The sequence below is a fragment of the Rattus norvegicus genome, chromosome 14 (assembly GCF_036323735.1).
Source record: "Rattus norvegicus strain BN/NHsdMcwi chromosome 14, GRCr8, whole genome shotgun sequence".
Lineage (NCBI taxonomy): Eukaryota > Metazoa > Chordata > Mammalia > Rodentia > Muridae > Rattus > Rattus norvegicus.
Genome location: NC_086032.1, coordinates 97,470,810 through 97,497,860, shown reverse-complemented (window position 1 = coordinate 97,497,860; position 27,051 = coordinate 97,470,810). Strand labels below are relative to the sequence as shown.

At 45.1% G+C, this 27,051-nt stretch overlaps 1 protein-coding gene across 8 annotated transcripts in view; it reads left to right on the top strand.

Moving 5' to 3' along the window:
- Positions 1–27,051, top strand: part of Meis1 (Meis homeobox 1) — a 142,698-nt gene that overhangs the window by 1,786 nt on the left and 113,861 nt on the right. For 5 of the 8 annotated variants that reach the window (XR_005493013.2, XM_006251529.5, XM_063273628.1 and 2 more), the window contains exons 1-6: positions 470–2,845; positions 4,684–4,910; positions 6,718–6,859; positions 7,408–7,458; positions 8,244–8,294; positions 9,720–9,866. Coding sequence is in view for 7 of the 8 variants with exons in the window: in XM_006251529.5 (XP_006251591.1) it covers positions 2,834–2,845; positions 4,684–4,910; positions 6,718–6,859; positions 7,408–7,458; positions 8,244–8,294; positions 9,720–9,866 (630 nt within the window). In the remaining variant the exon portion in view is untranslated. Of the gene's footprint in view, positions 1–469; positions 2,846–4,683; positions 4,911–6,717; positions 6,860–7,407; positions 7,459–8,243; positions 8,295–9,719; positions 9,867–10,277; positions 10,778–27,051 lie in introns of those variants that run through there. The other 3 variants (NM_001134702.1, XM_063273629.1, XM_039092455.2) reach the window with 3 other exon arrangements.

Below are 27,051 nucleotides of genomic sequence, written 5' to 3'. Positions count from 1 at the left end.
GCCCGGAGCTGACTCTTGTAGAAGGCTAAAAGCTGTGGATGCAGCCTAGGAGGCTCCATTGCTCGGTGGAACTCAAATCCAGCTCTAGGTTCTAATGTTTACCCTGTGTCCCCTGTTCAATAGAAACCCACTCAGTAGAAACTTGAGTACTGCCTGAAGAATGGAAACAGGTCTATGACTTTGAGCCTAAGAGTTGCCTTCAGTACGTTTCAGAGATGCTAACCTTTCCCAAACAATCTCCTCGTGAAGGGAACCCCCTAATCTTTTTCAGAACTCTCCTCAAAACCTTCCCCGGCCCCTGGGGTGAGGGTTCGGTCCGCAGCTGGCGGTGGGATGGGGGCGGGGGCGATGGGAGCGCGGGCCCGCTGCTTTGGGGGAGAGAGCCTTTTGGCCACCTTCAGGGCGGGAATCCGGAATGGCAGTTTGCATTCCCAGCAGATCGAAGCTCCCTGCTGATCGATTATTTGATAATTGATTTTCCCCGCAGCCAATGCGCGGCTGCCTGGGCGGGGACGCCTTCCGATTGGCGGAGCTCTCTCCACGGCTGCCTACCGAGATTTGGGTGAGCTCATTTTCCAGTCGACCGCAGGGGGAGTTTTCTGCGAGGTTTTAGCTGGGGGTGGGGGGGATCCTCTCCGAGCCCAGCGAGCTGAGAGCCCTGCCTGGGATGTGAGGTTTACAGCTGCTCCGAGAGCTACCGAGACTGAGCTATCTAAGCCAAGAGAGCCAGGCTCAGAAACATAAAGAGTAAAATTGCCCCCACTAAATAGAGTAACTGAAGGCAAGCGCGGAGCGAGAATAAAAAGACTCAAAAAACAATTTTAAGTCCAGGGTGTGGTATTTCAAGAGAGAAAGTTAAAAACCACTGGCTGGTTGGAGACTTCAAGTTGTGGGCAGGGTCAGCTTTTGTCTGAAATCTCAGCTTCCGAAGTGGATTTCTTTTCCTCTGGAACTGGGAGTTTTCCCGGGGCCGGGTTCGGAGATAGACAAACGGAGGGATGGAGGTCTGGGAGGCCGGCGCCGGGCGTCGCCGCTGAAGGAGCTGGGGGGCGCAGCGTCTCCAGGCCCCAGGAAGGCCGAGGCTGGAGCCCCTCGGCGTCGCCCAGACAAAGGCAGCGCCGGCCGCAGCGCAGCCGAGCTCTGCAGCCTCGCCGCGCCGTGCCCTCGGGCGCACGGCTAACCTTGCGGACTGCGCGACCGAGAAAGAGCCTCGGGTCCGGGGGCTCCCAGGTCCCGGCGGCCCGCGAGGTCTGGCAGCTAGGTGCGGGCGCTGAGTTTCGCTCTCCGGCGGTCATAAATAGCTCGGTGTTTGTAAACAAGCGCTGGGGGCACATTCCCGGCGCTCGGCTCATTGTTCCCTCCCTTCCTCCCTCACTTCGCGCCGCGGCTAGGGCTGAGGGCTACCAGGGTGAGGAGGCGGGGGCGTCGGGACCCAAAGTGGCAAAATGCAAGCATTTCCATAACTCCAGCCCTACGACCACTTCTGACAGCGGGGGCCGGGGTGGGGGTAGAAAAAAAGAAAAAACCCAAAACCAAAAGAAAAAAGGAAAGAAAACCTCTAAGCTGGGTTTGCAGAACGCCCGGGCGACCGCTACCCCACGTTCTCGGGACTCCTGAGCTGAACCTTTTCCAATCCAGCACCAGCTCCTCTTCTTGCTCTGGCTTTGACTTTTCTTCTCCGGGAGTCTAGCAGAGAATCCAGTACTTTTGGCATCAACCCCCCACCCCGAAAAATACTGGCAGACCCCAATAATTTCGAGGAAAGTCTTGAAGTCTTTCATGAGCGGAGCACTGAGCGAATTAACTCCGGCATCTGCCTGCCCTACGTTTATTCCCGATTTATTTCAAGAGTCCGCTTTGGGAAGAGAGGCTGGAAGGGGACCTAAAGTCGGCGGGTCGGGAGCTGCAGCCTGCATTTGTGTGCATGTGCCTTGGGTGTGTGGTGTTAGTGCCTGGGCGTGCGAATTCATGGAGCGCCTTTCTGCCTCTCCAGTGCGGCCAGAGCTCGCTTCGCGCACCCACCCCTGCCGAGGAGCCTACTTGCTGCAGCCCAATGCATTGTGTAAGACGCGACCTGTTATGGCCACCACTACTTCCGGGTTCTAGCATTCTGGTCGGAATCCACCTCTCCGCCTGTGCAACACACACTTTACACACGCACGGCGACTGCAAGCGGGCAGCATCGATCGTGGCTCCTTTAAGACAAACTCAGACAGACATTTTTTTAACCCTCCTCTCTAATCTCCCTTCAGTGCAGCAGTTGCAAAGAGGGAGAGAGAAAGAGAAAGAGAGCGAGAGAAGAGAGAAACTGATTGGGAATTAGGACTGATTCAAGGAAAGCGGGCGCTAGGGCTTTGTGCATTTGAATATTAACATTTGAGGTGTTCTGACCAGAAGAAGACAGAACGGATGATCATTCATTCACCACGTTGACAACCTCGCCTGTGATTGACAGCTGGAGTGGCAGAAAGCCATGAGATTTGGTAGTTGGTTCTGAGGGGCGCTCTTTTTTTTCTTTTTCTTTTCTTTTCTTTCTTTTTTTTTAACTGATTTTTTTGGGGGGGAAGAGAAGATCTGCTTTTTTTTCCCTCCCACTGCTGTCTTGGTGGAACCAGAGCGCTTTTATGCTCAGCGACGCGGGCGCCTTGCTTCAGGTCCGGTAGACCGAAGATCTGGGACCAGTAATTCACACTGCTGGAGACGCAAAGGGATTTTTTTGTTACTGTTGTGCTTTATTTTTTTTTCCGAGGGAGTTTGCATATTTGTTTCTTTTCACACTGGCCTTAAAGAGGATATATTAGAAGTTGAAGAAGGAAGGGAGGCAGAGAGGCCGATGGCGCAAAGGGTACGTATTAAAAACAATTGTGGAACTCAAATGTGAGATTAAATTGAAACGTGGCTGAAAGACACTGTTGCTAAGTTTCCTCTTTCCTTTCTCTCTTTTTGAATGAGGTTCCTAAAGCCGCGGCCTAAATCGACAGGTTTACTTAATGCATTTGTAGCCTTATGCATGTTACTCGTGGGTTATTAATTCAAGTGATCAAGTAGTCTATAGATTCCTAGCCAACAGCTATATAAATAAAAATACAAGCCCGAGGAATCACCTGTTTTAAAAGGAAAGAAAGAGGAGGGGGAAATGCTACATATCCAGTGCTGTAATTTAAGCATTTAGGGACCAAAAGTTTAAAGCTACGTTTAATTAAAATGAGCAGCTGGGAACTTTAGCGTTATTATCGATTATGCACATCTTTAATATCATTAGAAGTAGGTAGCATTTTTAGATAAGGAATGTCCTGGTGTAGTGGAGTTTTGGTTGGAAAAACATTCCTCTTTTAAAAGTAATTTTAATTTGCATGGGTTTTTATGCAAGATAATAAGTTTGCAGATTTTTTTTCTTAGCTAAGTTCTTTACCACTTAGATACTAAACACAGAGCTACTCAGTTTAAAAATGCAATCCTAATTTCCCCAATATTCCTATTTGAATGGAAATGCCTTGAAAGTAAACTGAGACAATGACGGGCCGGCTGAGGTGGCTTCTTAAAAGAAAAGGGTCTACAAAAAGGCTGCCTTGCATAATTTGTGTCTTGGCCCTCAAAGCCCCTTTTGGGAAAGAAAGTTACTGGAGGACACATTTTTTTCTTTCTTCTCTCAGTTCAGGCAAATGTCAGGATTCTCCCAAACTCTTCACACCTCTGTCTTTCAGAGGATGAAAGTGGCAGTTCTTTGGAAATCATTTCCTTCTCCCCATTTCCAAATCTTAGAAAAGAAACTTGCCTGGAATAAAACAGAAAAATTGAAATAGCTGAATTTATCACAGACAGTCAAGGCAATCAATTTGAAAGCAGCCCCATCCCCCAGATTTTCATGTGTGTTTTGCTTTTGAGTCTGTTTAAAAAAAAAAACTAACATGTAACTATTGCTTCCTGGACTCTTACTCTAGGGAGAAAGTTTGTGAGGGTAAAAAAAAAATATAAAACAACATTAGTTGCTTCCTTTATAGCTTTTATTTAAGTTTGGAAATAATGTTGCCCAGTTGTATGTTCAGCTGTAAAAGGCAACAAGCTGCCTTATGCACACTTCAGTATAACATATATGGGGGGGGGGTCGTTTTGTATAATTTAGCAGAGTTTGGGGAACCAAGGCAAACTCAGTGTCTTACAGGACTGCCAATCCCATGCTGGTTGAGAAATAAAATAAGAAGCCTTTCAGAATTCACTGCTTGGCACAACTATTCCCATCGTAATTTTTTAACCCCCCTTCTGAAGTAAAAGGGGCTCTGTGAAGCTAGGCAGGTCAGCTACACTGTCCCAGCACGTTTTATTGTTGTGATTTTCGGTTTCCTCCTCCAGAAACATGCATGTTTTACCTTCCGCCTCCGGGAGAATGCCTCTCTGCCTTTCCTTCTTCCTTCCTCCCTTCCTTGCCAAAAGATTTTGGATTTCTGAATTGGTCTACATGGACACAAGTTAGGACAGGCACCTTCATCTCGGATGAGTCTCGCTGAGAATTCTGGAGTTCTTACTGTTAAAATTATTTTTTACAACAGAAAGCTCAACTTCAGAGATGTAAGGCCACGGAGTTCAGGTTGAGGGATCCAGCTGGACTGATCTAAGCTCATTGCCCTACCGTTCCCATTTACTCGCCTGGCTCTGACTCTTTTTTCTCTCCTGTTTGTCATGCAGTACGACGATCTACCCCATTATGGGGGCATGGATGGAGTAGGCATCCCCTCCACGATGTATGGGGACCCGCATGCAGCCAGGTCTATGCAGCCGGTCCACCACCTGAACCACGGGCCTCCTCTGCACTCTCATCAGTACCCGCACACAGCTCATACCAACGCCATGGCCCCCAGCATGGGCTCCTCAGTCAATGACGCTTTAAAGAGAGATAAAGATGCCATTTATGGGTAGGTATAGTGGAAAGGAGTTAAGGAGTCGAGGCGCGATGCTTCCCCCATTTCCCAAGCCCTTGCAACCGGAAAGTCAAAGCACTCTAGATTAGAAGTTCATAGCTGGTGACTTTTCATTCACATTGAGTGGAAACTGGGTTGGGGTGGAGCGGGGGAGCCTCCTCCCGATTTCCAACTGCACTTGGTGCAGGCTCAGCGCCCGGCTTGGCCGCCACGTTGGCCGCAAAGGAGTCCCAGTGCTGGAGTGGCAGTCTAAAGATTCCGCATCCCCTCTCAGTCAGCAAATCTGAGACCTTGCCCGCTAGACTTAGCTCGAGAGCGTTGGGGGGTTTCTAAGGGTAGGCGCCTTTGTGTTGGAACGAAACTTTTAGTTTAGGGAAAATCTTTTAAGCCATTGATTGTTCTGACTTGCGAGTTTACTCAGCCACCGTATGCCGGTTCTGCCGGTGCACAATAAAGTCAGAGGGACAGCTGCAGGTCAGACAAGGGGAACAAGTCTTGCTTTAAGAAGTTTGTTCAACTGAAGTCAAGGAGAGGGGCCGCTCTGAATTGACACAGACATTTAGAAACTTCTGGATGTTTTGTCACTGTGTGTTCAAAGGCGAAACCTGCAGGATTTAACAAGAAATGTTTGTGGGATGCTCTTCCTGAGACTCTCTGGCCAGGGTTTACTCTGTTTCGTCGGTCATTCCCTTAGGGCTTGCACTAGAAAAGCCTTTTGAAAGTTACTTGTACTCTACTATGTGCTGATGGTTTGAAGGGGCATTCTTCCCCCACATTTTTTTATTTTTAAAATTTGTAATAACTTTTATTTCACTTTCCTCTTTTAAAAAATGTGTAATGCTGAGCCTCCTGGTTTGGGGGGAAAATCTTTTTGCTTTGGTTTCTGGTCCCTTGTGCGGTGGGCTTGCTTAAAAACCTAGCCTTCTCTCTGTAAATGGTTTAAACTCCAGGCAGAGCATTTGAGGAAGCTTTGAAAAGGACCCCAAACTGTTAAATTCCCAGCTGGGCTGTGAAGGCTAATAAAAAGGCTCGAGACTCCTTGAGCATTAAAAGTCTTTTTTTTTTTTTTAAATGGGCTGAGACGAGCGACATCTAGGCCTTTTAGGTGCCAGTCGCTTTACCACTCCAGGCGAGATGGAAGACTCAAGTGTAGAATTATTTGAAGGAACTTTCCTTGGGGGATTATGGAGAGCGTCTGCGAAGGGAGGGCACTGTTGGAGAGCCGTGGAAGACCTCCTGCTTCAGGAGGGCTGTGCGGCCAGGGTCGGTAGGTGCAGCCCTGTGACAGTGGATTCTGCATCCACAGAGGCCCTTTCCTCAAGTTTGCTGTACCTCTGCCACCAAGATCCCCTGAGCCTGGGGTTTTGTGCCGAGCCTCCGAGGAAGGCAGGGGCTGGTCCTCTCCTACCCCATGGCCCCTGCGCCTTCCCCGGGCACCCGGTGTTGCCTGTGCGGCGGAGGGACGAGGGTTTGTCGCGGTGCGAAACTTAATTCAAAATGGCTGCTGGAACCGCTTGGGTTTTATTCGTAGCAAATGTTGCCAATTTCTTCGGCCAGATATGCTGAACCATTCCACAGACACGGTCCAGGGCTCTGGGCCTCTGAGTTCAGAGCCCCAGGAGCAAGGGGGAGGTGAGCCGTCACCTGGGTAGGGGGGTGAGCAAAAGGGCAGAAGATGATCAGATCACCCAAGGGTCTCTCGGCCTCGAGCTACTCCGGTTGTTTCTCTTGGGCGCCTTTTTTTCCCCCGTGACTCTGGACTAATCATTGTGTTGTTTGTGACTGTTGTATTTTCTTGCAGACACCCCCTCTTCCCTCTCTTAGCACTGATTTTTGAGAAATGTGAATTAGCTACTTGTACCCCCCGCGAGCCGGGGGTGGCGGGCGGGGACGTCTGCTCGTCAGAGTCATTCAATGAAGATATAGCGGTGTTCGCCAAACAGGTCAGCAAAACAAATATTTAAAAAAAAAGTAAAAAGAAACAAAAAAGAACTCTGTCCCGGCCCCCCCCCGCGCACACATGCACACATGCACATAGAAGCACACACACATAGAGATAGAGAAGTAGATATTTAGAGAGAGCAATTTCTCTCCAAAAATAGTCTCCCTTAACCCACGCGTGTTACTGCCTCCCTGAGATTTGCTTCCCATGAATGTGTTTGCCATCTTCCCACCCACTCACGGTCCACAAGCTGAGGCAGAAAGCTCACTAGGAAAAGAGATCATGAACACCACGCTATGTGGTTGTTTTGGAGTGGCAGGCTAGCAGCTTTCCGCGTAAGCAGAGCTCTAGCTGAAGGGAGAGCGCGCTCTGGGCTGGTCTCGGGCCTACTGGGTTCACATTTGAAGTGTTTCCGTGAGGGACGAACTTGAGTCACTAGTCCCTCCTGGAGGTTCCCTAACAGTGTAAACGAGGCAGGAAAGTAGGAAAGCGAACAGATTTCATTTCGTTTCATTTTTTTTTCTTTCCCCTCTCCTCACTTGTATTTAGATTCGTGCAGAAAAACCTCTATTCTCTTCTAATCCAGAACTGGATAACTTGGTAAGAGCAGACCCTTCACTCCCCTCCCTATCTGTCCACCCTACTTCCATCCCCCAAGCCCTGAGCTTTCCAGACTGGTCTGTCCGTTGCTGCAAGTCGACTGCAAACGTTTTTTTTTTTTGTCCACAGACAAGTGTTTGGGGACTGGATCCCGGGGTATAAACTCATCTGAGAGGGCCCAGGAGCAGCGGCTGGGGAACGGCAGCTTTTGTTTTTTTATGATGGTCAGGCTGCACAGCTCTAATCAGCCTGGGGATTTATCTCCCCGCCTGTCAGCGTGTGTGCTTAAACCTTGCGGACTTCCAGCCTTATGAGCCTCCTTCACTAGGGCCACGACGAGGGCAGAGCTCCTAGACAACCAATTGGCATCAAAGGTGTATGGACAGAAGGCAGGGAGAATTTTGCAAAAGTGCAAACCCACTGTTTGGGGGGACAAGTGGAGAAAAACTTTCCAGTAACTTCATCACAGGAAAAGTGTAGCCCTTACAGCCGCCTTTTGGGGTTGGGGTGGGGATTTTAAGGCTAGGGAGGGGGGAGCCATGGGGGAGGAGAGTGTTTATGACCCTCACTTAGATGTTTTGTTGTTGGTTTAGCCATTTTTTCTCCTTAAGAAATATAAACCTCTAGATGGTACCCAGTTGCTGCTATTAAGTTTTAGTGTTATTGCCATAAATCAAAATAACTCTATTTATGGGGGGGGGGGTTGGGTTGAAGATGCTAGAGCTGTGACAGCCAATTTTCTGCAAGCCAGGAATGGAGTATTTATTCTTGCTGTATCTTTGCAGATGATCCAAGCCATACAAGTATTAAGGTTTCATCTGTTGGAATTAGAGAAGGTAAATTTCCTCATTCCCCTCTCCCTTTCTTTTCATCCCAGCACACAGGGAAGGGAGGGTTCAGAAGGACTGAAGTTCAGGCTTCCAGGAGATTTGCATAAATGTCTTTCTGTCGGGTAATTAGTGTCAAGGCCAATCTTAGCGTCCATTTCTCTTTGCAGTTTAATTACAATTTCAGCCACTAAAACCGGGATCACAGACACCCTAGCCTCGTGTACCTTGCTGGCTTTGTGCATCAGCTGCTCTGCTAGGCTGCTAGGCACCAGTGCATGCTTAGAATGCCGGAGTGAATTTGTTTTACAAGTTAATGCCTCTCTCTCTCTCTCTCTCTCTCTCTCTCTCTCTCTCTCTCTCTGTGTGTGTGTGTGTGTGTGTGTGTGTGTGTGTGTGTGTGTGTGTTTACTCCTCTTTGCTATCCAGGGGAGGGGAGGTTGTTTTGTTTCGGTGAGTTTCCAGAAGATGGTTTGAGATCAGTGGTAGGTCTTGAGGGGAAGGACAAGTGGGCAATGAGCCCCGGGGAGCCTGGGGAGGAGAGCACGATAGACCTTGCCCAGAGACAAAGCCGGGTTGAGGGTTGGGTCAAGTTCTTGAATCTGTGAGATCCAGCACACACCTCACCTTCACACTTAAGAGAGGGTGTGGGGTAACGTGATTTTGCTAGCTGTTCTATAAATCTCAGCAATAAAAACTTAATGCATTGTAATTCAAACTAACATTGAATTGCAAGCACACCAGGGTTTCTTGTGAGTTTTTTGCTAGTAAGGGATGCCTGGGGCCTGTAAGAGTTGCCTATACTTAGACTGAAGTATTTTGAGTCATTCTTTTGTTTCTTTTTTTTTAAAAAAAATAAATTTGATAAGTTTTGTGGCTATATCTTTTTTTCTCTTTTTTTCCATATACTGTGCATAAGCAAGTTGATTTGGATCGTCAGGCATGTATCTTATATCACCACAGTGCAGACTTTCTCTCTCTCTCTCTCTCTCTCTCTCTCTCTCTCTCTCTCTCTCTGTGTGTGTGTGTGTGTGTGTGTGTATGTGTGTGTGACATTTTCCTTAGAAACTTTGGGGAATGCTTTATGGTAAACTGACTGGATGAAATTACATAGTTTACCTTAAGTGTCCCCCCCCCACAGGTCACCTGTGTACTGGCCACAGCCCCAGGAGCAGATGAATTTAACATGGGTGTTGAATATGTTGTCGCCTGTGAATCAATCCTGTCACTGTCAATTTTCTGGGATATCTCTATTTTGCAAGAAAAGAAAGTTATTCCTAATTCCGAATGCGTCTGGGGGTCTCCAGAGGACAATTGCCCTGTGCCTCCCCTATTTGGAAGTTTGGCTCTCACAAGGGGGTGGACTGCACTTGTCAATGTCGTTTATGCACTCCTGATTCTATTTCCATTTTTTTTGTTTCTGTCATAATGTAGGTACACGAATTATGTGACAATTTCTGCCACCGGTATATTAGCTGTTTGAAAGGGAAAATGCCTATCGATTTGGTGATAGATGATAGAGAAGGCGGATCAAAATCAGACAGTGAAGATGTAACAAGAGCAGCAAATCTAACTGACCAGGTATGCAACTTTCAATTTCAACATCTAACCAAAAAAAAAAATCTGTATGCATATTGCTTGCTGGGTCACTACCACCTCCTTTATTATTTGCATATGATTAAGTCCCTTTTAGATACATTTCCATCAAAATGAAAATTTTTGAATAATGTGGCTATTATTGCTTTCATTAAGGCAGGCTCTAGGATCCGACCCGGGAGAGATGAGCTTGTAAAAGCTTCGCCTGCAAACTTGACCTGTTTCTTGTCGCTTTTAATTTTTGTCTTTATTTTATTTACCCTCTATAATAATGGGAGTGTTAACTGCCAGTGGCCACCTCCGATTGTAGGTCTTTGTTCATGGGCATCCCTCCCACCCACCCACCCCCAATCTTGAAGAAAAGAAAAGTGTAGGGTCTGTTTATTTCTTATTTTATTAGGAATAAATCCAAGATAGGTGGTCTAAGGCAGACAGTGAGGGTTTGAAATCTAGCAAACGCTGGCTATTTTCTCCCTGTCTACACGGTTCATTAGCCTGTCTTGTCAGTTTTCCCCGGCCGAACGCTTCTAGACCTCACTGAACAGTGCTTGGTGTGCTATTCCTTGCAAGCGCTCCCATTTTATTGTACTTAATAGAAAAAAAATAAAAGCAGGCCGAGGTTAGAAAAACAGATAAATACAGACTTTTCTCCTCCTCCTTCCCTCTCGTCCTCCAGCTGCTTTGTGCTCTGGGCCTTCTGCCTGGGCAGGTTTTGGCAGGGTGAGCGTCAAGGACGCCCTGGCGACTCCCTGAGTATGGAGGGCAGGGGGCCACGCGGTTGCCCTCCGCCGAGGCTCTTTGCTGTGCCCCCTCCTCTCCGATCGTCTCTCCAGGCCCTTCTTCCGCGGCGCTGCGTGCTAAGTGGGGACGACTTTTATTTGGAGTTGGGGGTGGTGGTGAGTCTGTCACTGGGGCACCACTGTTGCTCCCAGTTTCTCTTTCCTGTTGTTGTTTCTCTGGATCGGTCCAAATGAGTTGGGGGTGGGGGTGGGGAAGCAATGAAAGTGAAAACCTGAGGAGCGGGTGAGATGAAGCAGGGTCTACAGCTCTGTAGAGAATTGTTGCAAAGATGTAGAGATTTGAGCAGTGGCCTCCTCTGCAGCCAGCTCCACCAGCAAACCCCTAGAGCCCATTCTTATCCGGGCTTGACGTGTGAGTGGCTTCTTGGGGAAGCACCAGACTGTTTTTTTGTTAAGTCAAAAGGGCAGCTACTCCACTGTTTTCCTCTGAAAGTTTTACCGTGGTCACTGCCGGCCAAGGCTGTCTTGTCCCAACTTCATTTTTAGTTGTCCTCTTAAGATATTCCCCCCAAAATCCTCTCCCAGCTTGAATAATTCCGTGTAATTCCGAAGCTTGTGCTAAATTTCTTCCTTGCCTATGAGTGATCGGGCAAAGCAGAGCTCTCGAAGTGCCAGCGGGAGAGATCCTAACTGCTGTTTGGAGAGTTGGAAACTGGTCTTTGTAGACTGATGCGAAGTACGTGCATATCAAGGTGGGGAAGCTGCAGGCTAACCTCTGCCCTAGTGCCCCAGACTGCCCAGCCGCTTTAGGGCCTCAGTCAGCAGCTCCGTTAAATGCAGATTTCACTAGTAGCTGCTGTTGAGTAAAAATTGTAATCCAACAAGCTGAACTAGAAAATGGGATTCTAAAAGCTCCGGAGTGCTGGGTACATAAAGCTATTTGAGCAAATTACAAGCATCGCTTAGGGGCATGAATGAAATCAACACTTTAATTGCCTCCAAAATGAAGATTTATACCCCATTTTCTCAACGAATCATTATTTTATTAAAGGCAAAGATAAAGGACCAAAGTTATGGAGTTTGGGGAGCGTAGAGGATACAGAATTAATAAAACGTCATTGAGTTCTCCCCTACTTTTCCCCAAATTTACCTTAGTCAGTTTCATTAGTCTAAGTTAAGTGTTGGGTAAACATGTGTCTTTAGTCTCCACTCCTACCTTCAAAAAGAGAAGGGTGCAGGCGGTCCACGCCGTTGGGATGTGGGCTTCGTAAGTTTGTCTGGATTTATGGCGCTGATGGCTGATGGTGGCTTGTGAGCTTGCCAGTGCACCCAGATCGGTTGGCTTGAGGACGGCGATGGGTTCTTCAGATTGTCCAGTTCCAAAGACAGCGCTAGTGTGGCTGAAAGGGTCTGGGGGAGGTGAAAGCAGCGTGCTCTGTCTGGGAGCAGGATGGACTGGGCTTCCCTTCCCCTAAAGAGGTGGGGAGTGAAGGTCAAAGCACCAGAGCCACCCCCAGGTCTCCAAGTATTGCTTTAGAAGTCTAGGGCTTGTCCCGGGGTATGCTGAGGCCCGTTGTCGATCCCCAGGAGCCAGACACGGAAGGGTGGCTTCTCCACCTGTCCACGAAGGCCGCCCAGCCTGTTAGAGACCCGGCACTGACGCTGGGTGCCCTAGGGGACTTTACGCTTCAGGAAGGCCTAGTTAGCTCATTAACCGCGCTGTCTCTGGGGCCTGCTGGCAGCATGGTTTATTTTGTTTTATCTTCCCTACCCTCTCGGAAGACACGAAGGCTGCCACCCTCACCAGGTCTGGGATCAAGGACTTTTATGCCAGCCAATTTTCTGCAGGGCCATTATGCCTGTGGGAAAGCCACTTGTTCGTGTAATGTTGTAGGACTTACAACTTTATCTATCTATCTATCTATCTATCTATCTATCTATCTATCTATCTATCTATCTATCTATCTATCTATCTACCTACCTACCTATCTATCTATCTATCTATCTATCTATCTATCTATATTTATCATATATCATATATCAATATCATATCAGATTTAAGACATTAGTAGAAGCTGTAATCCTATTCTCCCACACTTCCTAGTGGTTCAAGGTCTTCTCCACTCTAGAGGCCACCTGGAGGTCCCCTGGTTTTGTTCGCGGTCGCCAGCCTCCTGGGCGCCCTCTCCCGACCGCCGCGCTATCTCTGGGCTCAGATGCCCGCGACCCCCAGGGGTTGCCGATAGCCTAGCCAGGAGTCGCTGGTCTCAGGAGGGCCAGGCTGAGACCGAGAGAGGACTGAAAGGGAGGTGTCTAGGCGAGGGTTTAGCTGGGAGGACCGCCGGGCCTAGGCTAGGCGGGGCTGGGGGCTAAAGGTCGTGGGTAAAACTGAGGGTGCCCGTCCGGGCCACCCAGATGCTGGTCTTGAGGCTGTACTACCGGAAGGAGCTGTCGCCTTCCTTCCTAGGGATATTTGGTCCTCTTTATTCCCGAATCTAAGCAGTATGGACTCCAAGGATTAAGGGAGAGAAGAGCAGGGAGCCTCCGGGGTGGCCAGATCTCCGGGAAAGAGAAGATATTAGCCAGGCCCGTGCTCAGCCATCAGCGGCGACCCAGCTTCTTTCCAGCGGGGAAGCTGGACGCCGAGAAACCTTCGGATTACAGTTTTATTCAGCAGCAGCTCTCCGGGGGTTCCTCCTCTGAATCTGCATTTAACAGCTCCTGGGCCAGGGCTGGCGGCCTGAGCAGGGCGCCCTGTTGCGTGTTAATCCTGACTGGCCCGTGACGTCTGGGGACAAGTACTGTGGCTTGCTGAGATGAAGCTCTGAAGCCCCGCTGGCCCCGCAGGTTAAAAGCCAAGTGCTAGCAGGCTCCCTGGGGTGGCAGCAGCCTGGGGGCTAGGGCGGACGCCGCAGCCCCCAGGCTGAGCAGCCCAGGCTTCAGGGCGCCTGGCCACCAGGCCCAGGGGATCTAGAGCCGGTCTGAGCCAGTGCGAAGGGTTCTCAAATGGGCCTGGGAACTTCGATTGGAGGTGGTTTTATCTAAGTGTGAAGTTGCCTTTTTAAAGCATGGTTTGAGTGAAGCGGTTTTAAAACCGAAATCAGATTTGACTGAAAGCTCTCCCCCATTCCAAAGTAGCATAGAGAGTCACCCTCGGGAGATTTCAGCTTCCTGCTGGTAGAGGTTCCTGTAAGGCGGGACAACCTAATGTCCTTCATGCCTTGTATCAGCTGCTTAGGGAAAAAAAAACAAAAAACAAAAAACAAAAAACAAAATCACGATGAGACAGCAGATGTTTACCAATACTAGAAACAATTGCAGTGTATTCTCATCCACTCAAAGACTAGACACAACCAGTAGTGGGTAGGCTAACGGACCTTTAAACAGGTAGCTTGCTTCTGAATGCTCACATTTAATACACTTTTTAAAAAAAAAGTTGTAAATGCTTCCTGGGGTCCTACTTAAGAACTTATTCCCGAGTCTCTCCGTGCACAGTCTTTGTAGGATATGGAGTCTTAGCATTATCTAACGTCACTGTGGATTGTTGTTGTGGGTCACATGATGTATCCTTAATTCATTTTTTTTGAAATATGTCAGAGGAAAATTATGGCAAGATTCTCTTTAATGATTAAATAATAATGTGTTGACTGCTTGTCACTACACGGGCTAATTGGGATGCACATTCCAGATCCTCTGTTGCTTTGAATTAAAAGTTACTTATTTAGCGGATATGTTTTCATTGTTATTTTCTGCTTGGCTTCTATATTTATGTATGGATTTGTGAGTAGAGATAGATTGATTCTTAATAGAGGTGTTTAAAACACTTAAGAAAAACAATAAGAAAAAAAAGGTATATAGGGTCTACTCTATGCAAATAGCCCGGATTAATTACAATGTCAAGTGTCAGTCAGGTTTCAATGCTAATAGTACACATACTACTGAGTTTCTTTTTCCTAGTCCCTTTCCAGTTCTCTTCTTTCTCCTCATTTCCTCATTTCCTTAGCTCCTCCCATCCCCTCTCCTCCCAGTAGAAGTCCACAGTGCAAGTTCCATGGTCAATAGCAAGCAGCAATTCTAACACTGCTTTGTGCAGAGCAAAGGCGCACGGCTATAACTCTTGCTCCTGCTTTAACCAGCTCTGAGGCAGTAGGTCACTCAAACAGCAATTCCTCTCCCAGTGGAATGGCTCCATTGCTCACCATTCAGAAGGACATAGGGTAGTTGTGTCTACTGGGACTATTGGACTAATAGTAAGGGAGGAGAAAAGGGGGCAGAAAATAAATGACAGAAATGGGAGTTCTCCTTTCTAAAAGGCAGCCAGTATGCTAAAACTGCCCAACTCTGACAATAATAAATCTTGAGTCACTTTGTTTTCAGACACTTATATATATTCATATCTTAAAATGCTTGGCATAGTCCAAAAGATGTAAAACACAGCTGTTGCTGGGCGATGGAAGGAAAACTCGGCACGGGAAACTTCAGACTCAAAAAAAAAACAAAACAAAACAAAACAAAACAAAACAAAAAACCAAAAACCAAAAAACAAAAAACAAAAACCCGAGACCGTTTGTAGCTCTGTAGCTGCAAATGGTTATTAAGGCCAGGCAGATAGGCTGAGGTATTAGCCTGGGGTCTACCGCCATTATTCCGTCGGCTTAGCCTCCCTAGCTGTTCACAGTACATTTGGAGAAACTGCAAAGAAGGCCAACAGATTTTATTAAGACCTCTCACCATCCACGAAAATATTTCCAACATAGATTCAGAGGAAACATTTTTCGTATTGGCAACATTATGGTGTCCACTGCAAAGGCAATATTTTCTTATGGAGAGTAAACATGTCAAAAGTGGGGAAGCTGTAGAGTGTATGCACGTGTGTGTGTGTGTGTGTGTGTGTGTGTGTGTGTGTGTCTTCCTTGGTATTGAGCCCTACCTAAATACATGCTCTACCACTGAGCCACACAGCAACCCTAATGGTTTTAATAAATAATCATTTAATCACCAAACACAACCCAAGGACGAATACAGAAACTTCTAAAGGGAAGTGGGCAGGCAGCCAAAGTCCTACAGAGCCTACCAGGGAAAAATCAAAAAAATGATCATGAAATAAGGCTTTCTGTAAGGAGTCTATAATTCAACATTATTTGATTCCACTGTCAAGGAAATAGTTGAGGGATAGTAAACTGATGGGGTCCTCAGTCATTTTTGTTACTCCGTCTTAAATGTTTGCAACTGTCACATTTTACAGGGCCTTTTTTGGGGATTATGACATCTGTCGTATTTGTGTTGAATTAATACTCAAACTTATGCTCTAGTTGACACAGAACCTTTTGCCATTTCTTCTAAGGTAAAAGCGTTGCTATTTCAGATTAACTACAATTATGAAAACTAGTTTAGATGGAAGAGGTGAGGGTGTCTATGTATGGCATATGCATGTGGCCATTGTACAGACGTCAAAGGTTTCCAAAACTCCCGAATAAAGCAGAACTATAAATCACAGCAGACTTGCTGTTCTTGCTCAGCTGAAAATAGCCAGCTGTGGTACTTGTTTAAAGTTAGCATCTCTGGCCCTAGAGAGATGATGGCTCAGTGGTTAAGAGCAATTGTTGTTCTTCTAGAAGACCTGGCTGGGTTTGATTCACAGAATCCACATGATGGCTCGGAACCATCTTATAACTCCAGTTCCAGGGGATTCAGTGCCTCCTTTGCTGACCTATGTGGGTATCAGGCATGCACATGGTATACGGAAATACCTATAGCCAAAATATTGATACGTATAAAATTAAATAAATCTTAAAAATAAAAGCAAGTTAGGGTCCAGGAGATAAGGTATGACTCAACATTACGATGTTTGCCTAAACATGTGTGAGCCTTGGGTTTAATTCCCAAAACTACAAAGAGATATTTTTAACATAAAATAAAAATGTAAAAAACTCGAAACACATAACACACACTCTCTCGGTTCACTTTTTAATAGTAAGGCTAAGGTTTGACTTTTGAAACGCAGTAAAAGTTTGACATTTTTGCTATCCTTACCAATACCAATTGTGGGTAACTCTAACAGGTATAAATTAAATACATTGCAGACAATCTCGGTGGCAGTGGAACATGCCTTCAGTTCCAGCACTAGAGAGGCAGAGGCAGGCAGATCTCTGAGTTCGAGGCTAGCCTGGTCTACAGAGCAAGTTCCAGGGCAGCCAGGACTGCACAGAGAAATCCTATCTCTGAAAAACCAACTAGTCAAACAAACAAACAATAAATAAATAATCTGCATAAATGAAAGAAAATGGACCTTTAGGTAATATACAAGATAAGCGACCATCTACCCCACACCCTCAGGTTAACATGCTGTGATTTCAGAATTCTGGAAATGAGAAAATCTTTGTAAATTCTTAAACAGCTTCCCTAGGAAATACACCTAAGTGGTGCAATTGTTACATTTTTCCACACTTACAAATGTGACACTCTAAATAATTGGTACAAAGTATACTTTGTAAAATAACCGAGAATACATTTGCTTAAATATTTGTCACTAGAATCTAATTTCAATCAGTTTAATACACTCAAGTGCACAGAATTAATGCAGCTGATAATACTTTACCGGGCTGTCTTAGACAACTTCTCTTCATCCAGAAAATACACTCTCATTAAAGGAAAATATGCATGTACAAATGTTGTGAAATTATGTTTTTTTCACTTGTTTCAGAGTTCCTAAAATTGACTAAAGCACACTGTAAAGTGTATATTCCCCTGTGAAAAACGACTTACATCTAGACGAATCCAGTTAGATTCCTGTTGTTTCTTGTTAGCGCAAGTAGACATAGTCACATACAAATTATAGCCAGAATTAAGTCATGGAATTTTCTGAAGCTATGAAATGGTGCCTTTGTGTTCTTTGCATGACATATGCAGCCGTGCATAGAAATAAACTAATAGAGAATAAATAACATAAAAACGAATCTTATATTATTTATAATTCCCAGAAATAGGTTTCGACTATCAATTCTTTGGCACTTGAGGGCTCAACGGTCCATAGATTTATGTTCAAGCAAGGGGGTTGCTTGTGCAGTGTGATAGCTCTTTGAAAGTCTTAAATGAAAGTCTGTTCTACAGACGTCACACTATCACAGTGTGTATGTGTGTGTGTGTGTGTGTGTGTGAAGTATAACTTCAGAAACAACCGCAAGCTGTTTTTTTAGTTTAATAAGATCAATCAGACTTTATATAATCGTGCCGTTTCCCATTTCATATATCATACAGTCTACTGCTTTACGAACGGTTTAAACAGAGGACATCCTGAGTCATTTAGAATTTATGACAGTAACACTTTCAGTGATCTTGGCATTACCCTAAAATCGATGTACAGCAACTTTCGTACCAGAGCTGGGCAATACAAAGTAACCTTGAGGGCACTGTGGCTTACAGGCATCCAGTCCTGCGGGGTCTCCTCCCACTGCTGCCTGAACTGCCTGGCTATGGGTCCTTGTAGTGTGGACAAGCTGCCCCTCTTTCTCTTCTGAGTCGGTTTGGTTTCTCCTCCTTTTTCAGAACTTCTCTGCCTGAGATTTAAACCCGCACTGGTTTGTGGGTTGCTTGCCCCTCGTGGGATTATTTCCAAGGAAGATGTTCACTGTCCCTTTAGAATAGGAATAGGCAGACTAAAGCCATGGAATCCTGCTAACATTTGCTTTATAGTTAGTTGAGAAGGCTCACACTGTCAGTCTCGGGTCCCTCCTCTGGGACTGCCAATACTGGGTGAACAGATTAGGATATCTACGGGTCTTCCTTCCTCTGGTACCCGGATGGCTAGTTTTGGTGACTGTATTCTTAACGAATGGTCCAGGTTTGGTCCCAGACCCCCATAATTTGCATTGTATTCTGAATTTACACTCCCGTTATGTCCCACAGAAACATGTTAAAGTGAAGTGTGTTTTTATGGCTATTATGAAGTTCTGGAAAAAAAAAAGAACTCTGTGGAGAAATGGACACAGCTGTCAAGGGACAAAGGACAGAGCAATTTGATGTAACCTCTGTTTTCTTATGTCATCCCAACTTACAAAATACTCCTCTTCTCTTAAAAAGATTCAGGAATGAGAGAGCGCACACTTCCTTAACAATAGGCTACCTCTTAAAACTCAGCAGCTGTTTGGATGTGCTCCCTAACACTAACTTAATTTGATAGGTAAGCTATAATTAGCTGGGACCTGTAGTGTTTTCTGGTATTCAGAAGTTATTCCTTAGTGGTTTGAAAAGTTAATTCCAAACTGAATGGTGTACAATGTCTGATATTCTAAGGCGTGCTTGCACTATTTACATGAAGTGGAGTGTGTGTCTGCAGGGCCTCGGAGGAGAGCTCCATCTGGGAGGTGGGCTAATGATTTCCACAGTGTGAAGTCAGAGTAACTCATGGGCTCCTTCAGATGGCTCTTAATTGGAGCCTTCCTTTCTGCGTATTGCAGTGTTGAAGTTACTCTCCCTGAAGTTAAAACAGACAACAAATCTGTACCCTCCGCAGGTGGTAAATCTTTATTTAAATCTTTATTAATCTTTATTAAATCTTTATTAATCACAGATACCGGTAATGCAGGGATTAAACTAAAAATGGCGTCAAGTGGGCTGGACATTGTGAGCTAGTCACTATAATCAGAACAGAGCTCTGGAGTAGGATGAAGTCGGGCATCTGGGGTTGACTTGGAACGTTTAGTTGGAAGTTGCTATCAGATTCCCTTGTTGAAGAGAATTTTAGGGTACAGATTTGTGATAAGTAGCCATTGAAGGGTACCTTTATTTGAGATTGTCCCCCCTGAGTCTTCTGAGTAGCCCACCTTGCCTTTCACTCTTGAACATGTCAGTAGATGGGTCACTTTTTCATTTTCTGTCCTTTGCCTGGTTTAAAGGAATTACCCTACTATTCTGCCAAACACAGAAAGATTTCTTCAGAAGGCAAGGGTGGTTGTTTCTTCTTAAGTGAGTAAAGAGGGGTTACTCTTGGTGAATGCACACTGTCCTCTCTCACGGTTTTGTTTTTCAGTCTCGTTGCCCTTGTTTGGTTGGTTTGGGGACAGAGTCTTACAATACAGCCCTTGCTGACCTGTAACTAAAATATGGACCAGTGCTGCTCAACTTTCCTATGATGCCGCCCTTTAATACATTCCCCATGTTACAGAGACCTCCCCATCCAGAACAGTATTTCCATTGCTGCTTTGCAACTGTAATTTTTGCTGTAACATAAATATCTGCTATGCAGGAGATCTGATATGTGACCTTCAAAGGGGTTGCAGCCCACAGGTTAAGAACCACTGAAACAGACCTGTTGGGCCTCCAACTCAAAGAGGTCTCTACCTGCCCTTGGATTTTGGATGCTGAGGCTAAAGGTATGGCCATCTTCCTTTAGTTATTTTAGTGATTTTTCTCGGCCACAGTTTCTAATCAAGAAAAAATAGGGACTTTACATTTTGAATTTACCGATGAATTATTTTTTTTTAAAAAGGAAGTACTTGAGTAATAGACATGACAAGCTTCCTTTCTTTCGGGGTCCTCCCTGCCCCTATCCCATGCTGAAAACTTCTGAGAAGTACTGTTCATGAGGTCTTCACAGCAGCAGCTCGTGTGATGACTTGGCCTATGAGTTGGAGGATTTATTCATAAGGGATTTATTCATAAGCTATATTCAATTTTAACATGGTCAGAAAGCTTTTAGAGACCTGTCCTGTACTTGGTTGTACAAAAAGGTGGTAACTAGTCTACCAATGATCCATAGTCTATGCTCATCAAGTGATAAGCATAGATTTTGTTGATGGTCAGATGTTTTTATTCTGATAATTATTCCAATCCAGCTACAGTCTGCAGCCGAGTGAGTTTGTTATAAACATTTATATTCTGGATTTGGGACTTGGTAGCAAGGTCTGTCTTATTTTCCAAATCTCCTTGCCCTTCCAATTAGGTGCCTTGTTATTTCCACTGTTGGGACACTGAAAGTTTGCGTGCTACCCTAACAGTGAGCCGTGTGAGTCTTTAATGTTTATTAAGGGCATGAAAAGAAAATGCCAGTAGAAAAAGGGGGACAATAAAATATGGACAAGTCAATTATATAGTTTCCCTTCACTTGTCCTTGACCTGATACTTACATACTTTAAACAGTGAGGAAAAGCCCAAGGTCTTGTAAGCCAGTGATATGACTGAAGCCTGATCTTCTAAGTCACTAGGAAGATCTATCTATCTATCTATCTATCTATCTATCTATCTATCTATCTATCTATCTATCATCTATCTATCTATCTATCTATCTATCTATCATCTATCTATCTATCTATCTATCATCTATCTATCTATCTATCTATCATCTATCTATCTATCTATCTATCTATCTATCTATCTATCTAGGTTTTATGTAAATTGGTATTTTGGCTGCATGTATGTCTGTGTGAGGGTTTCAGATCCCCTGGAACAGGAGTTACAGACAGTTGTGAGCCACCATGTGGATGCTAGGAATTGAACCCAGGTCCTCTGGAAAAGCAGCCAGTGCTTTTAACTGCTGAGCCATCTCTCCAGCCCTCCAGGGCCGGAGAGTTTTAACAAGGGTCCTCCAGGCTCAACACCCTGCCCTGAAACCCTCACTCTTTTTCATTGACCTCTAAGCTAAGTGTTTGAATATGGAAAAGTTGGGCGTCCTGGGAAGCACAAATTCAACTTCAAGCTCAAGAAGCTTTGAGAAGATTCTCTTTGAACACCATATCTGACATGAATCATGGAAAAGGGTGAATAATCTCCCCTCCTCCAAATTTAACAGTGCCAAGGAGCTCAAAGGATTTGGAAATCCTTGGAAACAATGGAGTCAAACTTGGTTGAAAATATAAACATCCAGAAATGCTTCAGCAAATCCGTAAGGAAGTTAGATGAGATTTTATCGTAACTGTCACGAACATCAGTGTTAGGGGAAAGTTTCCATGATGGGAGGAGAAAACAAGACTGTAAAGTAACTAATTCCTCAGATCAAGATTGGAGGCATTTCTGGTATGGGAATATAAAAGTAGACCAGGTAAAACTTTGGAAACACTTGAGAAAGAGCAATCAAGTCTGATGACTTCCACACTCTCTCAGGCAGTTGGCATCACGCCCCGTCCCCCACCCTCCGCCCCAATACAGTCTAGGGGCAAAGCACACAAATATGAACTCGGACTTTGATTGAGAGGTGACGTCACTTCGCCTTGGTGAGCCTCTCCTGTGGTTTCTGAAGTAGAGAATGGTCAATCTCCACCTACCCACTCACCATGAGAACTAAGGAGTACCACGAGAACCATGTCGAGTAGTGCCCCCAAGCACTCCATTAAACAACACGCTTTCTTTTTAATTACACTCTGCTCACTCTTCTTTCAAAAACATCAATTGACTTGACAAAAAGAGATGGGTACTGTTTGACAGAGGTATTGTTTTATGGAATATTTTATAATTATAGAGCTTCAAGAAAAAACATAATTGTTACTTTTAAGTAGGTCACTATTACTCTGCTATCAATCATGGGCTAAAGAGAGACTGAGCTTGGCACACTCCTGTAATCTCAGTGCTCAGAACACCGTGAAGTAAGAGGACTGAGAGTTTGAGGCCAGTAAGATGCTGTCAGAAAACAAAACAAAACAGAACCGAACAAAGTGCATCAAAGGAGCTGGGTGTGGTGGTGATGCACACCTAGAATCCCAGAAGTGGGAGGCAGAGGCAGGCAGAGCTCTGTGAGTTTGAGGCCATCCTGATCTACAGAAAGATAGGTCAGCCTGAGCTACATAGCGAGACTCTTGAGAGAAATAGAGACAGAGATAGAGGGAGGGAGAGGGGCAAGGGGGAAGGGGGGAAGGAGGAAGGGAGGGAGGGAGGGAGGGAGAGAGAGAGAGAGAGAGAGAGAGAGAGAGAGAGAGAGAGAGAGAGAGAGAGAGTCAGAGTCATGATCCTCAGATCACTTTCTGAGATATTGTAGTGAGCCAGTGAAAACTCACTCTTATGATGAACCTGGATGGCAGTGCTTGATGGATCCTGTACTTAGTCCTTTCTTCGAAGTCCTCCAAGTGGGCGTGCTGTGTTCGCGCAGCTGTTTATAACATGCGCTAAGGACGCAGTGTTTTAAGCGTCACTGGGTGCTCTTGCTGGTAGAATACTTGCTTAGGAAGTTTGTGGTTTGTGGTTGTTTCGTATAAGACACCTTTGAGTTTATCTTAATTTCTTTGAAGGACAAGCATCAAGTTTCGAATAGATAATAAAATGCTGGTACACAAGCCATCTCGTAAAAGGGACTTCAGAACACGGTGTGTGCTAGCATTTAGTTATAGAATCTTCCTCACTGCTGAACAGAAGTAATATAAAGATAACACAAATTTCAGTAGGAAGCTATCAGATACAGACTGTAGCTTGAAATATTTAGAAATAAATATTTACAGTGGTACTAGTTGGATTAGAGCTTTGTTTGTCTGTTCCAGTCAAAGGTTAAATGCTGTGAGCTGACGTTCCAAGGTATGATTTCCAAAGCAACAAAGGGAAGGAAAGATGATATTTATTTATTTATTTTTGAGATCCCGTGTCAGTATGCTGCCCACGCTGGCTTTGAACTACTGGGCTTAGTGTAGCCTGTTGCTGGGACTACAGACACATTCCATTGTCCCTGGCATAGACACGCTCACTAGGAGACTCTGTAACCAAGATTCCCTTTCTCTTCTGTCCACTGCTTGTGGTCCTTCTCCAACAGCCTACTTAGAATTTGAACATTTGGTGCACTTAAACCTTCTCTAAATTACTTATCTATTCTTTATGCCAGTTTGGAGATTTGGGTAAAACTGGTTGTCAGTACTTGTCTGCTGCCCTTTAGCTGTGATCATTCTTTTGCCTTGTAACTTGTTGAATGTACCCCTTTTAGAACCCTGTTATCGTCTGGGGCCACAGGGAGGTCTTCGTGGGATGATGTTAATACTGATTCTCAAAATAGAAGAGTTGCAGAGGATGTCAGGGCCGCACGGGTTCATCAGGAATGCATTTGAAACCTTCTGGGTGTTCTTTTACACTTGTAGATCTTTACTTTGCATTGTTCATCTTTAAATTCATCCACGAACCATCTCAACTATGTATATTAATAGTCCTGAGAATTTCAGAGGAGAGACCTGAAAGGTAGCAGCTGTGGGAAAGAAGGATTTTAAGGAGCAATGGGACAGACACTGGATCTGAGCTTCCTCCCATGTGTCATGGTAGCCAGGTCCTGGGTATTGAGAAGGGAATGAAGCATGGGCATTTGTGTGAGACCAGGTGACATATATAAGAGCTAGTAGATTAAAATGTCTTATCCGATGGCCAAGCTACTTGCAATTCCACTATGATATAATTTATAATATTTAAAATCACCCTGTATGCCTTGCTACATATGCACATGGTAGATATGCTGCCATATGTGTATATGTGTATGCACACACGTGTGTTTGCACCCTCGAAATTCACCCAGTCAGCTGATAGAAAACCTTTTATTTATAGATGAAATAACTCGGAGAATTTTTACCAAAGGTTAAAAAAAAGCACAAAAATTCGTCTTCCTCTGCAGGCCTCATTACACAGAGACAGGGGATTCAGTGTTTGGAAAAATTATCATTTGTAGGACTTATTTGTGAAATATGTAAACTAGGAAATATAGAATTCAGTTCAGCAGACGCTGTCTTTATTTCCACAAATTACCTGCTATAGCCACATGTAGTCAAACATACAATAACAAGCAACATATACACAATGTGAGTATGTGTGTGCGTGCATGCACATGTGCTTGCACACCCAGTATGGCAACGTTGCTTAGTCATCAAGGTTCTACACTTGTGTTACGTGTGACGATACCAGCTAGCACCAGGGCAGTGAGTGCTGTGCCTAAGGACTGACTAGGTAGCTAACCAGATACATGTCTAGATTAAGAGTTTACACAGTGACTGTGAGCAGAGGAAGTGTGATAGTTTGGTGACAGCCGCAGACCCTGAGAGAGGATGCTGAACTTCCATTGCCTTACCACAGATTTACCAACTGCCCTCATCTCCAAAATTAACCCTTGGGCCTCTAGTAGTGAAGTAAAAGCCCATTTTATTGCATTCTTAAATAGGGAAGCAATAAGATCCTAGCCGTGTGTGGTGACAAAGACCTTTGATCTCAGCACTCAAAGGCTGAGGCAGGCAGATCTCTATGAAGTCAACAGTAGTCTGGTCTACATAGGAAGTTCCTGGACAGAAAAGGACCTTGTCTCAAAAACAAAGAAAGAACTGTGCAGGCCTACAGATTTGAGGAAGGTGAGGGAGTGGGGTAAAGGAAGAGAAGAAAATGAGAAGAGATTGATTTAGGATCGAGTGTGCCCGGGAGACATTGTTTTAAAAAGCCAGAAGTCAATGGGTAAGAACACTTGCCTCCCAGATGACAGCACTCCTGCTTACAACTGACATTGAAAAAGAGCTAGAAGCTTAGAGGGAGAAAGACACATATTGACACCATTGAAACAAGCAAACGAATACAAAGAAAAGCCAAGCATACTTCCGGCCTGAACTTCCTTTGGTTAGCCTAATAATATTTTTTTAGTGAGTTCCAGGAATCTTTCTAAATGCATAAGAAATATATGCTTTTTCTTAATTTTCTATCTTTTAAGTTGAGAAGACGTAGATTCGGAAGGCCATCCCTCCTCATCTCTTAACGTGCAGGTGTCTAATAGACAGTGGCTCAATGGATTTAGTGAGGGACAGTGACACTTGGTTCTAAAGCAAATGCAAACCGGGCCCACAAAGACAGTGGTGGTAGTGCTAGGCTCTCCTCGCTAAATCCTCATACCTAGGAACATCTCATCACCCCACGTGACCCAGGTTCAACTCTACACTGGTCAACAGGATCCTGTTTCCCACTCACTCACTCGGCTCCTCCGTCTGACCAGTTTCTCTGTATTGGTGTATTTCTGGCCTTTTCGCTGGAATGGTGTCTTTGGTTACAGGGTTTGTCAAGAATCACATTGACTGATACCGTGTGCTTGTGAGGATCGAAGAAAGACACCTTGGAGGTGGGCAAGTGGAAAGATGGGATTGATTGGCTGGGCTCTCCTGGTGTGGCGGGAAGGTGCCATTTGGCAGCTCCACCCTCTGTGATAATGGCTAAGTGTGATATTTGTGTGCAGGTGTGCACGGTATGTGTAGGCATGGGGGTGTGAATGAGTGTACACGTGACAGTCAAGTATGTGAGCATGTGTGTCACATGGACCAGGATTCTCTGGATTGGGAAGATTGTCTCTGCCCTTTGACAGAATTCAAAGGTGTCAGTTCTTCCAAGTCATTGGAGGGTCTTTACTAGAGAGCCCTGGTGATTTGAGAGCACACGTCTGTCCCAAGTGAGTACCTGATGACAGGTCTAGATGACCTTTCAACTTTGAACCCAGCTTATTTTACTGACTTTCCACAGCAGCCAGAAGACCTCTTCTCTATCAAGATCACCAGACTCATTTCTCCACCATTTTTGAGTGAAACCAGGAGGGTAGAGTGGTTTCTATTGCCTTTCAGTAAAGAAAGGTTTAATTTTTAGTTTAGAAAAGAGGATTTTAACATCATTCTGATAGGAGTGATAAGCTGAGAGGAAACATCAAATTATTTTGAATACTATTAAGTGATTCATAACTTAAGATATCAAATTAAACTTGGTAGGGCGGGAACAAGCAGACCACTGTGAAATAACGTCATTCCAAGGCGAAAGGACGATCAGTCTGCATTCTCTGGGTACAGATTGGCTGGGAGATGGCCTAGTTTAGTTTGTTTCTCTGTTGCTCGATAAATATCATGATCAAAAGCAACACGGAGGAGGAAATGGTTTATGAAGTTCACAGTTGTGTGACACAGGGCATTACCAGAGGAAGCCAAAGCCAGAAATTCAAGGCAGGAATGGCAGCAGAGACCATGGAAAAGCACGGCTTGCCGGATGGCTTACGGCTTGCTCATCTTGGTTTCCTATAAAATCCAGGACAGCTTGCTCAGATGCTGCACTATCCACAATTAACTGGGCCTCTCACACCCACCATTAATTAAGAAAGTGGCCCATAGACTTGCTTAAAGGCCAACCTGATGGATGCATTTCCTCATTGAGTCCCTCTTCCCAGATGACTTGCTTGTGTCAGGTTGACAGGGTTGGGGTGGGGTGGGTGAATACACCTGTGTGTGTACATGTTTCTAATTTCCCATTAGACCGTTCCATCCACGTCCTTCCTTACCCCTCTTCCTTGCACCTCTCTTCTCTCAGTTGTTCCGGGAGGGGCAGTTTTTAAAATTCATTTTTAGAGATAAAGTCATTAAGGTTAGAAAAATGATTACTCATCTAAAACTATGGAAGTGGTACACCAAGGTTTTAGGATTTGCCTAATTCTGTATCTTTCCTTCTTTCCTTCCTCCCTCCCTTCCTTCTCG